At 41.9% G+C, this 14,132-nt stretch overlaps 1 protein-coding gene across 4 annotated transcripts in view; it reads right to left on the bottom strand.

Annotated features, from left to right (window-relative positions):
- The window catches only part of LOC110979349 (adenylate cyclase type 5-like), a 102,068-nt gene that overhangs the window by 17,696 nt on the left and 70,240 nt on the right, over positions 1-14,132 (bottom strand). For all 4 annotated transcript variants that reach the window (XM_022235067.2, XM_022235066.2, XM_087147846.1 and 1 more), the window contains 3 exons: positions 12,691-12,849; positions 6,558-6,699; positions 3,798-3,997 (listed from right to left, as the gene is read on the bottom strand). In XM_022235067.2, coding sequence (XP_022090759.1) covers positions 3,798-3,997; positions 6,558-6,699; positions 12,691-12,849 — 501 coding nt within the window. The remainder of the gene's footprint in view (positions 1-3,797; positions 3,998-6,557; positions 6,700-12,690; positions 12,850-14,132) is intronic.

The following is a 14,132-nucleotide window of genomic DNA, read 5'->3' as shown; positions in this document are numbered from 1 at the left end:
ATTGCATCGGTATTTCTGCAATTCGCAAATGTAACCAACCGGCGGTGTTAATCAAATAAACTGCAATGGTGGAGGGGGGTGAGGCTGCATCAATGAGCCAGGGCATAGCCCTGCGCGGGCGGAAGCGCTCGTGTTTGTCTGGATACAGAATGAAGTAAGAACTAAACATCGTCATATGCTGGCGACTAATGTGACGTGATAATAGAGAGGGTGCCGCAATGGTGAGATGAGACACCGTTGCTCGTCTCCAATTACGCAGGGTAATATGCCAATACCGGAATTTCCGGCATGTTAGGGAACAATTGTGTCCAAGTATAGAATCACAAGCATTCTTATTTACCTAGACTCAGACTAAAATGATCTCACGTTGATGATAAGAAGGAGGAGATGCTACAAAAGATGCCACATTATGCATAAGATTGTCAGTGACTGCCATTAATCTGTGAATCACAGTTTTTAACAAAAAACAAATTCTACAGAATTTAAAGACAAGTAGCGCGATACACCTCTTTGTGTAGGACCTACCCTAAAAAGAGACTTGGACTGCAAATAGACAGAATGAGAACCGCAGGGAAAAATTTCACAAAACTGAAATTCCTGCCAGAAGTCTATTTACAATGCAGTATTTACGCACACACATGTTCATAATGACTTCTGCTTACAGTACATATGGCACCAGAACATGACACACTGACACATACTGTGTCTCCACACCTGTCCATGTAACCCAGTCCTAGGTCTCTAAGAATGGCAAACATGAGATCTTTTTTAAAGACACAATTCCCTTTTAAAACCCAGTACAATTATTCATGCACACAGACATGACAGAATCCCTTGTGTAAATGTATGTACACGTATGCAGAAAAAGCTGGTGGGCCATCAATATCCCTCCCCCTCCAAACAAGAATAAACCCCAAAATAGTTATTTTTGTAGGGGCCAGAGTCAGAATTTTTCCATTCTTTTTGTACACTATCATCTTTCAATTTTGGGAGAGATATTGAAAAAAAAAAAAAAAAAACACTTTCCACCCCCCGAAAAAAACCTAAAATGGATTGAAAAATTGAAGATAACTAGCATAGGGGCATATGCACAGGTCACTGCAATCTAAAATATATTTGGCTTTTGTTTGTCTGACAACATGCTTGTTTCCATGACAAATGAGGCACTGATGAACTCCTGAGGAAAACATACGTTAATTGCTGCGGACACCATAGACCTTTGTGCTAACATGGTGCATAGAACCCCTCTTACACGATCCTCGGCATAAAACATGTCGGTTTCTCTCTGATAAATGATACCAGCGTTGTTATTTATCAGCATCGAATGGCATCTGTCGGGCGGAAGGAGAGGCTGTTTAAGTCAAAAGGCGGCATTTACGTCAGAATATTCAGCCCAATTTTGAAGCACATTCAACAAGAGTATACGTCTTTCTGTTTTTCATTTGTGGACAAAACTGAAAAGCAGGTCATTTCAACAGCTTACATTTTGTTTGTTGGCATTTTTTGGCACAGCCTGTGGGAAAATTTATATTAAAAAAAATCCTTACACTGGATTCCTGCCAATGTGAGAGGCAACCTCGGTTCGTCACTGTGTGAGCTCAAGGTTTCCAAAGCTTCCACCATTTAGCACCACTTACAATGATATTTTAATCCTAAGAGACTTGAAATGACTGATGAGCATTCACCCACTCTCTAGGCTTTAGGCACTTGATAACGCTTTTAACAGTGACATAGATGAATGTTTTGTATCACGCTGCTGTCAAACTATCTCTCCATTGTCCATTCCCATTACTTCAAATCTCAGCCCCTGTTTGAACACCTTCCACTGCGGTTAATCAGCACAAAGGATTTTAATGTGCTGCTAGAAATGGGCACAAAAACAATGTAAGTGTCTTGTACACAGCGGGCTCGTTCAAATTAACTTGGCCCCGGGGGCAAGCGCACAGCAAGTGAATGACACACAATAGAAATCTGGCTGGTTAATATTACACCACATGAATCCCAGCATGTCATTCTGTGTTTGCCAATAACACGTCGCTTTTTTATCTATATGGGGCATCCTTGATTTAGATCAATCTGTTTATGGTTTCAACTGTTCTTTGAATTGCATGCGCGTGCACACACACACATACCCGCAAGACTGCAGCAATTTATTGTCAAGGGGTTTAATTCAAGTCTAAGAACTGTAAAAGAAAGAGAAAGTGTGACAATTGAAGGCTGATGTGCAAAGCCAATTTTCTTTTTCAAATTGCTACTAAAATCTGTTCAAGTTATTGAAATCTAAACAGTGACCAAAATAAATCTAGATATTGCCATCTGGCATCAAGAATTTCAGACAGCACCTTCGCCAGGTTAGGGGGCCACATCACAGGAACAAAACACAGTTTTCATGCTTATAACAAAACATAGTTTTCATATTTATGCTTTTCACTAATGGAGGGGGGGAGCTTCCCACTAGGGGGGCCCCGGCCCCCTCAGGCCACCCCTTGGAGACGGGCCAGATTTTGGAGAACACGCACGATCATTCATCAAGCTGAGATGCTAAAATCTAAATTTGGTTATACAATTTTTTGGAAAGGAAACCCAATTTCCATTTTGGGGGGATTTAATTTCAGAGCAAGGAGTGAACAGACTTTTAATCAGATCTTGACTAAAAAGATTTCAGTAACTTTTGGGGTTTACATGTTGCATACCAACTAAATGTCCTCATGCATTTCTTAGCATTACTACTTCGTCTTCTAGGGTTGGGTAAGGATGACAAACTTTGGTAGGTCAGGGTGACAGTTTTTCTTGGAAAAGGTAAAAAAGGCTTGCTACCCCTTGGTGCTTTTTAACAAAACTGTCGCTCTAATGCAGAACCCAGGGAAATTATTCTTATCAACAGAGCAGTGATATTTCAATGAGTTGAAATATGAATGTAGAGAAAAATGTATGTAAACAGACTGCATAAGGTTTAGATTGTATGTCTGTTTATTATTATGACAGTACTGACATTACTGTGTCTTGAACATAACTTGAACTTACTACAATGTTTCTGGAAGACCATACAGAGTGCAGAGCTCTTGTTTATCATCAATTCCAATGATTATAATGTAAAGCTTTATTTGTTGTCAAGAATGCAGGTGTAATTGCTTGATTGAAGCCAAATAAGCCATTTGCGAGTTAAATTGAATAAAATCTGGTGCACTGAGTTATCTGACTTTACATAAACATAACAATTTGAATTCCCCAGACTAAAGACACTGTTGCTCTGCCTCGTGATTCGGGGCAAGCTTTCGCATAGCGACCACCATCTCTGGAATGGACCGGTTCCTTTATGCCCTCCTTATCCATTGAGAACAGTGTATTGTTGGAAGACGTCTCTTATGTAACTAAGCAAAAGCTTGCCCTGAATCACGAAGTATAGCAACAGTGGTTTTAGTAAGGAGAATTCAAGTTGTTATGTTCACGTGAATTTAAAGAACTCAGTGTACCAGATTTGGGTCAAAGTTAACTCGCAAAAGGCTTATTGTGCCGCTGTTAACATCAGGTCAGCCTTCACCACACTGACGAGACTATTTCATTTGTTAGGAAAGTTGAGAGCACACGTGAGGACAAGAATCTTTGGTCCCTGTGGCATATATCTATGTTGCAGTCCCCACAAATATGTGTGGTAAGTTGAATACCTAGTCCGGTAGAAATCCTTCTGCCTCATTCCATATATCCATACAGCCCTGCTTTTTATATACAGTCTTTCAGTATAACGGAAAATCACTGGAAAGGAAGGAGAACAACACGAGACAGAAATGAGAGCATACTTGTTTTCGAGGTTTGCCTGTCCTGCGGGACGGTCCCCATCAAAGTGCTTGCGCAGGTCCTTGGAGCGGTGGGGTGGTGCAGTGCTCAGGTAGTTGGAGAAGGGCTTCTCAGCACCCCAGCTCTCCAGCTGGGCCACGGAGGAGGAGCGGCCTCGATGCTCGCCATTGGACGTCAGCGGGGAGTTATTCAGGTTGTTGTTCTGGTGATGCCGGTAGAAGAGACAGAAACCATAGGTGAAACATCAGACAGATGCATTCAGTTTGATATACGTACTTTCCTTTTTCAATTCAAAATTACTGCATGATTTTTAATTGTTTCGGTTAGAATCTTCAGTGTTGTGTCTTCACAGTTGTTATTCTAAAAGAGGTATTTAAATGTTAGTAATTTTTTATATAAAAATGTCTATATTTTAAATGTAAATAGGACCCCAACTCAGCCATTAGGCTGTGATGTTTTTATTCTTTGAAATAAACCAATTATAACAATATTTATTATTATTACCGTAATATGCATATACAGTGTATATGAGTACCTACAGTATACATGTATACACATATATGTTACGTATACATGTATAGAGCATAAACCCCTGACAAGAGTTCATCCTAATGTATCTACATGTAAACACGTATGTGTTGGTGGCATCCTGCTTGGTAAATGCTGCACTACAACCACATTAAAACAGCGTTGTAGTCGAGTCCGTCACAAGTCGCTGTAAGACTAGTACAGGTCCATCACCAGTTATTGGGTCTTCGGCTGATTCACACGCTACTCAAATGAACTGTGACAAAGTGTCATTGTTAGCCCCGTTACTTATGACTGGTCTTTTGAAAGGACTTGTGACGGACTTGACTCCAACGCTGCACTAAAATACATGATCATCCAATCCTGCTTCTGTACTAAGACATCAGCACTTTTCAGCAGGTTGCCAGGGTCAAGCTTTAATGGGCATGAGCCCCAAGATGGACCAAGAGAGGATGCAATTTTCCTAGAATTGCAGGCTCCTTTGGTCGGAACTGTACTTCACTGGTTCACAGTGCGATGGCACTGCCCCTGTATTCTAGAAGGGCAAACTAAAGTTGACAAGCAAACCCACTGCGAAATTCAAACAGGCAAATTCAGGATTTAACAACAGCACCCCCCCCAAAAAAAACCCCCAATCCGCTTCACTGTCTTTTGTGTTTTAGGTTCCCTGGTCAGATAATGGAACAAAAAAATCAAGGCAGTAAATGACAGTGCACAAGTTGCACAATTTTAACGCACCAATTTCAGTCAACTGCACCCCATAACAGTGCCCTGAAAACAGTGCACAATCTATATTGCTGCATGAAAAACTGCAATCCAACAGAATAGTAGATTTGTACAAATACAATATGTGGCATACACTATGTCACGGTATTTCCTCTCTTTTCAATGAGATTGAGTTTCAGACTGGGATATTCAATACTACATGTAAAGGGCACATTCAAGAGAAATATACATAAAAAAGTGCAGAACAAACAATGGTTGCTGCACACTGAGACCATTTGTCCCCGCATGATTGCGCTCAGGCAGAGGCAAGGCTTCCGGCCAAAAATGGAGAAAAATTGTCTCAGGAGGTATCCCGAACGCAGTCGGTGTGGAGATTTATTGGGGCCCAGTGCTGCTACCGAGATTATTTCGTGGGCGCTTGGGGAGATCATGCACCAGATTTACGAGCAAAGGGATGACCATAAATTGCTGGGATAATGAGTTCCTGGCCAGCACCTTTCGCATCTCAAAGGTCAGACGATCGACTATGGTGACATTAGAGGGCCGCCAGCGCCCAATTGGAAAAATTGACAGATTAAAGGGATGTGCCATGTTGTCACATGAGAGGGCCATGTGGAGAAACAAACCCTCTAGTAGGGAGAAATTAAAAAGTGGTGGGGAAAAAGTGAAGGTGCAACTCGGCCATTTTCTATTGTACGCACATTTGTCAGGTGTGTCTCTTGTGAAAATTGGCGCGCAGAGAGCACTGTACCCTCACGGCTTTGTGCAGTTTGAGTAATAGGTTTATGGGTACATCATGGAATCAATGTCTTTTGGGCGAGGTCCAGTTCTTAAAAGAACCTGTGAGTGTTAACGCAACATCTTGGCCAGTGTGCTCTGGCCGTCCTCAGGAGAGTGCCTGGTTCCACTTAATAGAAATGTCAAGTTAACACTCAGTGGTTCTTTTAAGAACCACACCTCGCCCAAAAGAAATTGATTCCATGGTGTACCCGCAAACCTATTTCTCAAGTCTCTTCCGCCATGCCAAGCTTCAACTCTTACTATGTGACGTGTCTTGCAAAATCCCTTCCACTGCTGTATGTGCAGAGCTTAAACTTGGACACATACTTTGATCTCAATGTTACACTGCCTATTCCTGGAACGGTAGGGTTGAGCTATGTGTAATAGCTTTCATAAGCATGGAATATACACGGTTAGAGAGCAAGTTTGGTATTCGGACAGTGCATGCCAAATTGAAGCAAGTCACGGGTCCTGCACAGGTGCGTGCAAGCTCAGCGATATCATGGTGGCAGTATGGTGAATCACACACACACCGACTGAAGGAGTCTAAACTGGCGTGACTTCAGGTGCTTTGCTGTTAAACGACCGTTCCTTTTTAAAATGTTAAACTGGCTTATTCTCACACGACGATTTCATTTGAGGAGTGCGAAATGTCGCAGGAAATCACGGTTTACTCATCTATCAGAGTTGATTGATTGAGACTGGGGTGCAAGTCCCCTGCGATATACCTTTCTGGGCCCCTTGGCCACGATGAGGTAGGTGTCAATGTTGTGATCCCTCAGGTAGGAGTTGCGTTCCTTGCCGTTGCCTGGCTCCACTTCATAGTCTCCGTTCAGAAACTTCAGAGTCGGTGTTGTGATATGGACCCTCCTGGAGTGGTTGGTGGAGAACAAAATTGCAACATCATCAGGACAATTTGACAGAATTATTTGAGGAAAAAAACAATCTCCTCTTTCAAAGGGCACCTCATAACAGAATTTTTATGAATACATGTACTACCAAGAAATTGCTCCAAGGAAAAATTGTTCTCGTTCCAATTTCAAAAGAAAAAATTATCCAATAATGCCGGTATTGATTAGAATGTGAAATAGGATATTTGACGAGAAAAAGACAAGAAGACTTCCTGGAAAAACTGATGGAGGCTTGTTGATCAAACCCAGATACAAAACCAATCACAGGAAGAAAATGCCATGGATTGGGACTGTTTGCACAACAGAAAGCAAATACGGCAGCACAAAATGTCGGCTCAGTGCGAAATGGGATCAGTAAAGGGGCCGGAGATGTGATTTCACGCCTGTCGTCCCATTTCTTGTTTTCTGATGAAAAGTTCTGATCTTACAACACGAAATAAAAACTAGTCGACAATACTTCAAAAAAAGAGAAGAAATACGCAAGACAGGTAACTAATGAGGACATCAAAAGACCAGACAATGAATCAAATTTTCGGGGGACAGAAAGCACCTTTATTTTAGGGGAGAAGGGGCAGAGATGCCACAGATGTGACTTTGATGCCTTACATAAGTCTTGCACCTTGACCTACTGGATACTGTAGCTGTGTATGAACGATAGATTGTGAATGTAGAATGAAGCTTGCACTCAGCCTACTTTTTAAAAGAGTTTGTGCACAGAATTATTGAAGTTTTTCGGGTTGCAATAGATAACAATGATCTTATGCCTTTAAAAGAGCTTGAGCTAGCCTTAAGTTTCAAAGTTGTCATTATTTGCACAGAACAAAGACTGAAACTTGACTTCGAGGTCATCGTCCACCCAACAGAAGTGCAAGCCAAGCTTTATTAGGGTAACCTAAAAACCACACAATATTATTAGTACAGGTTTTAGTGGGTGATTCAGAATCAATTATTCAGATGTCTAGAGGGGATTATGTGGTTTTCAAAAAGTCTGCTCTCCAAAACACAAAATGTTTAATGTATAAGTATTCAAGACCACAGTGGTACATGTAACTTAATTACCTGGGCACTGTAGTGTGCTCTGAACAATTCACATTAAATTTTCCTTCAAATCTCTCTTGCAATTAACAAATAGGCTCCTTCTGATTACCTCTTGATCTGTGTGGAATTTTGTTCAGGGAAAAAACAAAGTCATTTCCCTTCCTTACAAAGGAGCAGCTTCACAAATTCTAATTTACTATCCGTTTTAATTGCTCATCTATCTCCTGGGATGGACCGACTGTTTATGTTCAATTAGTGGAGGATACGGAATACAAACAGATGGGAAAAAGACACAAGGCAATAAAACAAAACACCAGCAGAAATCCCCTATTCGACCTGGATTGAGTGCTTACAATTGGGTTTATAACTTTATCTGAACGAGCTTAATTGCTCATGTGACCGATTGCAAAGTTCAGCTCAGTGCGGAAGAGCACATGAATGTACTGTGGGCTCAAAGTTGAAATTTAAAAGTGCACCTTTTCAAAAGGAAAAAAAACCCAGAAAAACACTATCTCCTTTAATTGTGACGGAAGTGGGAGCTTCAGTGTGAGCTGGCTGGACCCTACCAGGCAGGGGTGATACATGACACAGGAGAGAGAGGAACAGCAAAAAAAAAAAAAAAATGTAGAGAGATAGATGAACAAGTGGCCTCGGCAGCTGCGTGACATCTCAAAGGGCACCATTCCTCAAACCTGAGACAAAATCGGTCAGTCACATGTCCCATTCTCGCAACCACAATGACAGTGGAAGACCCTCCCATGGAGACCTTGCCGTTAATTTCCCCCCCATCACTGGCACAGACCGGAAGCGGCTAAATGAGTTTCCTTCTGGAGTCTGACAGATTTCCAATCAGCAGGAAAGCTGTCTTTTTTCTTTGCTCTTTCTGATGTCTTGCAAACGAACCCAGCTATCCATGTTCAATGCACAACCTTGGGTGTTTCAACATTACTTGCGAGGCTGGTTCCATCATAAATAGATGCCTGTGCACTGTTGACTGCCTCTGCTTGGTTAAAGGAAAAAAAGGGGGGCTCGTTCATCTCAAATCTCATCTTAAAAGATGTTTCTTCTGCCAGACAGGAGTTATGAAGAACTGTAAAATAAGGTAGAGGAAAAATGGCTTGCTGTAATGTAAGGTCTCTCCACTGTCCTGTTACACGGAGAATTTTTGCAAGGATTGTGACATGTCATTTACCCACTTGCAAGAAATTTTTAAATGTTTGAGTACAGCAGTCCCGTTCCTAACACTGGTAACCTCTGGAGACAATCTGCAATCCAACTTGTGATTTGTACTGTCTGTGTGGTCACTGATGGTACTGATGAGTGTGTGGCATGCACAAGGCACACATGTTAAGTTCATGAGGCCTGTATTATTTAATCAACAGTTTTGGGAGTATTTGAAGAGGTACCATTATACTACAGAAGCAGGATACCAGTGGATACGTTCTTGTACGGTGCGTGTAGCACCTGTACCTCCATGCAAGCAAGGTGCCTCAGTGCATGTACATGTAGAAGTGGCTTCAAATTACTTCTTGTTGGCAAGATATGGAAATTTAGGGATCAAGGCTCACTTACATGTTAATAACATATCGTCGGTGTTTTCATGAAGTGACAAAAACCCGCAAAATCCAAAATTGTTTGATCTGGAGTTTTTCCCACCAGTTTATTCCTTTGATCCAAAGAACAAATTAGCAGGGTTTCAAAGCAAAACGTTGTTTACTTTCCTACTGTAGTAACTGTAAAGAAACAACGAACAAAAAGCTTAGTCTCTGTGTTTCTCTGTTTTCACAAAGTGACGAAAAGTCACAACATTTGCAGGGTAAAAATAGAGACAACATACACAGTCCCTGCATGAGTCTGTGTGTGTACACATGCATGTTGTACATGAATACCTGTGCGCTTGTTGAAATGTAACAAAATGTAACAATTTTCTTCGAGCGCATATTTTTTTCAGGAAGTGACAAAAGTGTGTATGATGTGATGGGAAAGAAAAAAAAGACCTCCAGGTTTTTCTGTTTTCATCAAGAGAAAATTTTTTTATTAGTTTATATTAATAAATTATTTTTTAATTAAGACATTATATCTGGAAATAAAAGTGATCGAAAATGTGTATTGAAAAAGCTGGTATTTTCAAATGCGTTTATCTGACATTGTCTGTTTGGCAAGATTTTTAGGTTTTTGTCACTTTGTTAAAACACCGATGATATCTGCAGTGAACAACTGAGAAATCTGAAAATGTCTTTTTTTTTCTGGAATCAATTGGCCACCAGGTGTCTGCAGGGCAGTTTGAATTGAAAGGCTGGTATCATCAAACTCCCTCCACTGCAGCAGCCAGATCTGGCCAGATCCAACCGGATAGATCCGGATCAAGCAAGTCATGTGCACCTGTAGCTTCCGACATCAGCAGGTGTGCCTTGTCGGATGTTAATTGCTTTGGTTGCCAGACAGGATGGTCAGGAGGCCCAGAATGTGTCCAAGGTACATTTGGTTGGAAAACCCTACGGCAGTAGACAGCCCCCTCCCCTCCAGCCTTTGATGTTTTTCTTTTGTTCTGTTCTTCACTTTGTTGAGAAACATTGACCAAATCTACACCTTTTCTGAGTATAATTACTTCAAAAAGTAGAAAAACAATTACCAATGGCAGATATGACATAAAACAAATTTTAGACATGACCAATTGGAACAAATGTTCACTGATAGATAGGGCTGTGGTTGAGTCCATACAAGTCCATCATATGTCCACGAGTCCATCACAAGCCATCTAGAATCCTCATTAAACTAGTCATCTTTGTCACTGTTCACCCTATTACTCTGTGCTCAAAATTAACTGAGCGACAATCACAGCTCTTTGTTCTTTCTCTTGAGCATTCTGATTTTTTCTCAGAAGAGGAGAAAAGACTCAAGAAAGAATGGACAGAAAGGCTGTAGCAATCAGGCTCATAATTTCTCCATGTCCTCCCCCCCCAAATCGATCTGCACACTTGAGGGCCAACTGACCATACCGGTAAACAGGCAGAGCACTATTCTGCCTACACTGGTCTTCGGGCTACCCACCTGTCTACAAAAAAAAAAAAAGAAAAGAATCAAGCCCTCTCTTTTCTTCGTTTGGCCCTCTCTTCCAATCTGAAAAAGAAAATCGTTCGACAAAATTTCCCCAATGGGTCCACGTGGCATTTTGTGTTACCCTTCAGTGCCATTTTCAGTAAACCTGTAACTCCATCTTTTCAAGCAAAAGAGAACAGGGCCATGAACGAAAAAAAAAATATCCTGACGAGGGTCAAGAGCACTTACTCAGTGCACCACAGCCCGCACATTATAAGCACTCCACACGCATTTCACAATTTTTTCCCTGTTTTAATGCAAGGAATCTGTTTTACGGGTAGCTTCTTAATGCCACTTTTACTCAAACTCCAGGGGATCGATTCCAGCGAGACAGTACTGCTGCCAGCGAAGTGCTCTGAACTTCTTCATGGAGGTCTTCTGAACAGATGTACCCTTGGGAGGATCTGACATGGATGCCTGCTGGTAATACAACTTTCGGAGTAAGGTTTTGTTCGTCTTAGGAACTTGCATGGTCAAGAGTGAAATGCATTTTGTACTTGACGGGCTTCCCAACAACTACAGGTTTTTAAGTGTTGTGTTTGTCTGATCCAACACTGAGTCTCTATTTCTTTATATCAAACTCAATAGCGTATTTCCTTTTTTCTGTTGGGGGATCAACCTCATTCGCAGCAATACTGACAACCCTTTGCCAAAAGTTGTTGAAGGATCCAGGCAATAATCTCTCCTTGGACAGATACTCAAAACAAATGGGCAACTGAGTGTGCTGTTGCAATGTCACTCTGGGATGACTCTGTTTCGTTTAGGGAAATTCAGTCAGAGTTTTCAATATAAACCCAAAACTTGCTTACTGAATACATTCATGTGAGAGGACTGTTCTCTGGCTAACTGCTATGTATACACGTACATGTAAATGTACTTCCACAGTAATGAGTCACGACAAGATTAGAAAACGTGCAACTGCAGAATGCAAGTATCCGAGATCCTGACAAGCAGCAACTTTTTGTGCTGAAATACTCATGTACATGGAGTTCAATGAGGCTAATTCTGCCCACAATGACATCATACTCATTGCTCATGAATATGGATATCTGCATTACCATAAAAGCCAAGACAAGATCACAACACCCTTTCAAATGGCAAAACAGAACATGGAAAATAGGATTAAATGGGACATAAGGGTATATTTTCAGCGACTGCATTAAAAAATTTCTTTGAATCAACCCCCAGGCCAAGTAGCTCCACTCAAGTATTAAGAAGAAAACACTGCACATGCCTAGGGACAGGATTGTCAGACTCTCCAGCCCTTGCTGGTGAGGACACCATTAGCAGCTTTCAAATCCCTCATTAATTGCAAGTCACAAACCCCCAACCTACATGGTCGTTTCTGGTCCCAAAAGACAGACTTCACTCTGTTTACTGCATGTACACTTGCATGTGTAGAACAGCACTACCAGGTACTTACACTGAACTGCTGCAATGAACGACAAGACGATCGGTCAAACTGGTTTGATTGAAAAGCTGAGTTGCGTGGCTGTATGGACTGCTCAGCTGTGGTACGCATAGGTGCTGACCTATCCATCAGGGCAATGGACAGATCCATATCACTGAGATGTATTAACCGCGCTTTGTTGCAGGTTGTAGGTTCATTTTTTGCACATCCCCAGGATACACAATTCTGGCAACATTGCTTCAAGAGCAATGCAACTGACCCCCTCCCCGCGAACAAAACTCAACGGATCGCTTCAAACAGCTATGGTACAGTGGTCACAAGTCAGGAATGAGACAACAAAACAACAGGTCTCAGGTGCAACTCCTGGTCAGGTATTGAGTCCCTCCCCCTCCCTGGACTTACCCTGGCATGCCGCCTGCCTCCATGGTGTTGGCCAGTGTCACGTCGTTGGACCAGACATCAAACTGCCACTTCCTCATCCCCAGTACCCCACAGTGGACCTTCCCACTGTGAATGCCCACGCGCATGTTGACGTTGACCTGGGTGACCTCACGAACAAGTCTGCCAAGACAGACAAAATGAAAAAAAAAGTTCATTTAAAATCTGAAATGCTACCTGAAGCACACACCCACCAAAAAACAAACAAGCACAATACTCAAAACTTCACCTAATGCACATACTTCCGCTTTAGTCAAATAAAAAAATCTATATTTTCCTTCAATTATTCAATACGATTTAGGTGACTTTCTTGGAGCCCAATGGCCAAGACTGCTAGGAAGTGGTTTACTCTTCAAAAATGCAATAACTTTATTCGTCAATTTTCAACAAAACAATTCATTGTGATCAGATTTGTGCCTCAGTGACCACAGGCACTGATACTGAAAATTTACAATTCTGACACTGCCAGATGAAGTGTTGGTCTGCCTGAAAGTTGGGTTTGTGCTTTGTAGAGCCTTGGAACACTAGTTTAGTTTGAATTCTGCTTCAAGAGGTACGTGAGCGCCATTAATAATAATTATAATACATGTAATCCTGTATTTATAATGCAGATTTTTACAAGATACAAAGCATGACCTAAGAAAACTTATGAAGACTACAAATTCCAGGAAAGGCTGATGTGGATTTTCATTTTAACTCAAGATTCAGTGAGGGATCCGATGTTGTGAATGCTCTGAGGTTGAGAATTCCAGTATCAGGGAAAAGAAAGTGAAAAAGGCCCTGTCCTGGCTCTTCCGAATGTGTGAGGCATTCTTTAGTTGTTACTGAAGCGGGCCTGAGCGGAGGCCATCAGGGCTTGGTTTGTTGCGGTTGACCAATGAATGATTTGATTTACTTTGAAGAGGGGGTGGGAAGAGGGAAGACAATGTCTAACTTACAAGGAGGGCGCATCGTGGAATGTCTGAATTCTGGCATATCAAGCCAGTATACCCCTTTTAGTTTCCTCTTTCCTAACAGTAATAAAACTACATGCGAGTCTCACACATGTACGTGTACAGCTACCGTACATCCTCACAACCTCTAAAAAACAGTTTCTGTGAGCGCATGCGGCGGGGGTAAGATGATGATTGGGATTAGAAGATCAGCCCTGGGAATTTCACGCTGCGATGGTAATATCGTCAGGGATCTTCCAGCACCAGGCGACAAGGAAAGGCTTAGAGCGGCTCTGGTTGTTTATACCCGATGCTGCCGCTGTGACCGGCCGAGTCCCTAGTCGCTGAAATCTTCCCTTTCAAAAGTGCCGTGGGCTGGCGGTGAGACTAAGCCGAGCATGCTCCATGCGGGGCGACAGCTTGCCTGATCAACTCTCTCGGCATACCCTAAAGGGTATAAGGCAAAAAAAAAAA

Source organism: Acanthaster planci, linkage group LG17 (assembly GCF_054643075.1).
Source record: "Acanthaster planci isolate LZ-2023a linkage group LG17, COTS_SCS, whole genome shotgun sequence".
Taxonomy (NCBI): domain Eukaryota; kingdom Metazoa; phylum Echinodermata; class Asteroidea; order Valvatida; family Acanthasteridae; genus Acanthaster; species Acanthaster planci.
The sequence above is the reverse complement of the archived record's forward strand: the minus strand, read 5'-3'. Positions and strand labels throughout refer to the sequence as shown.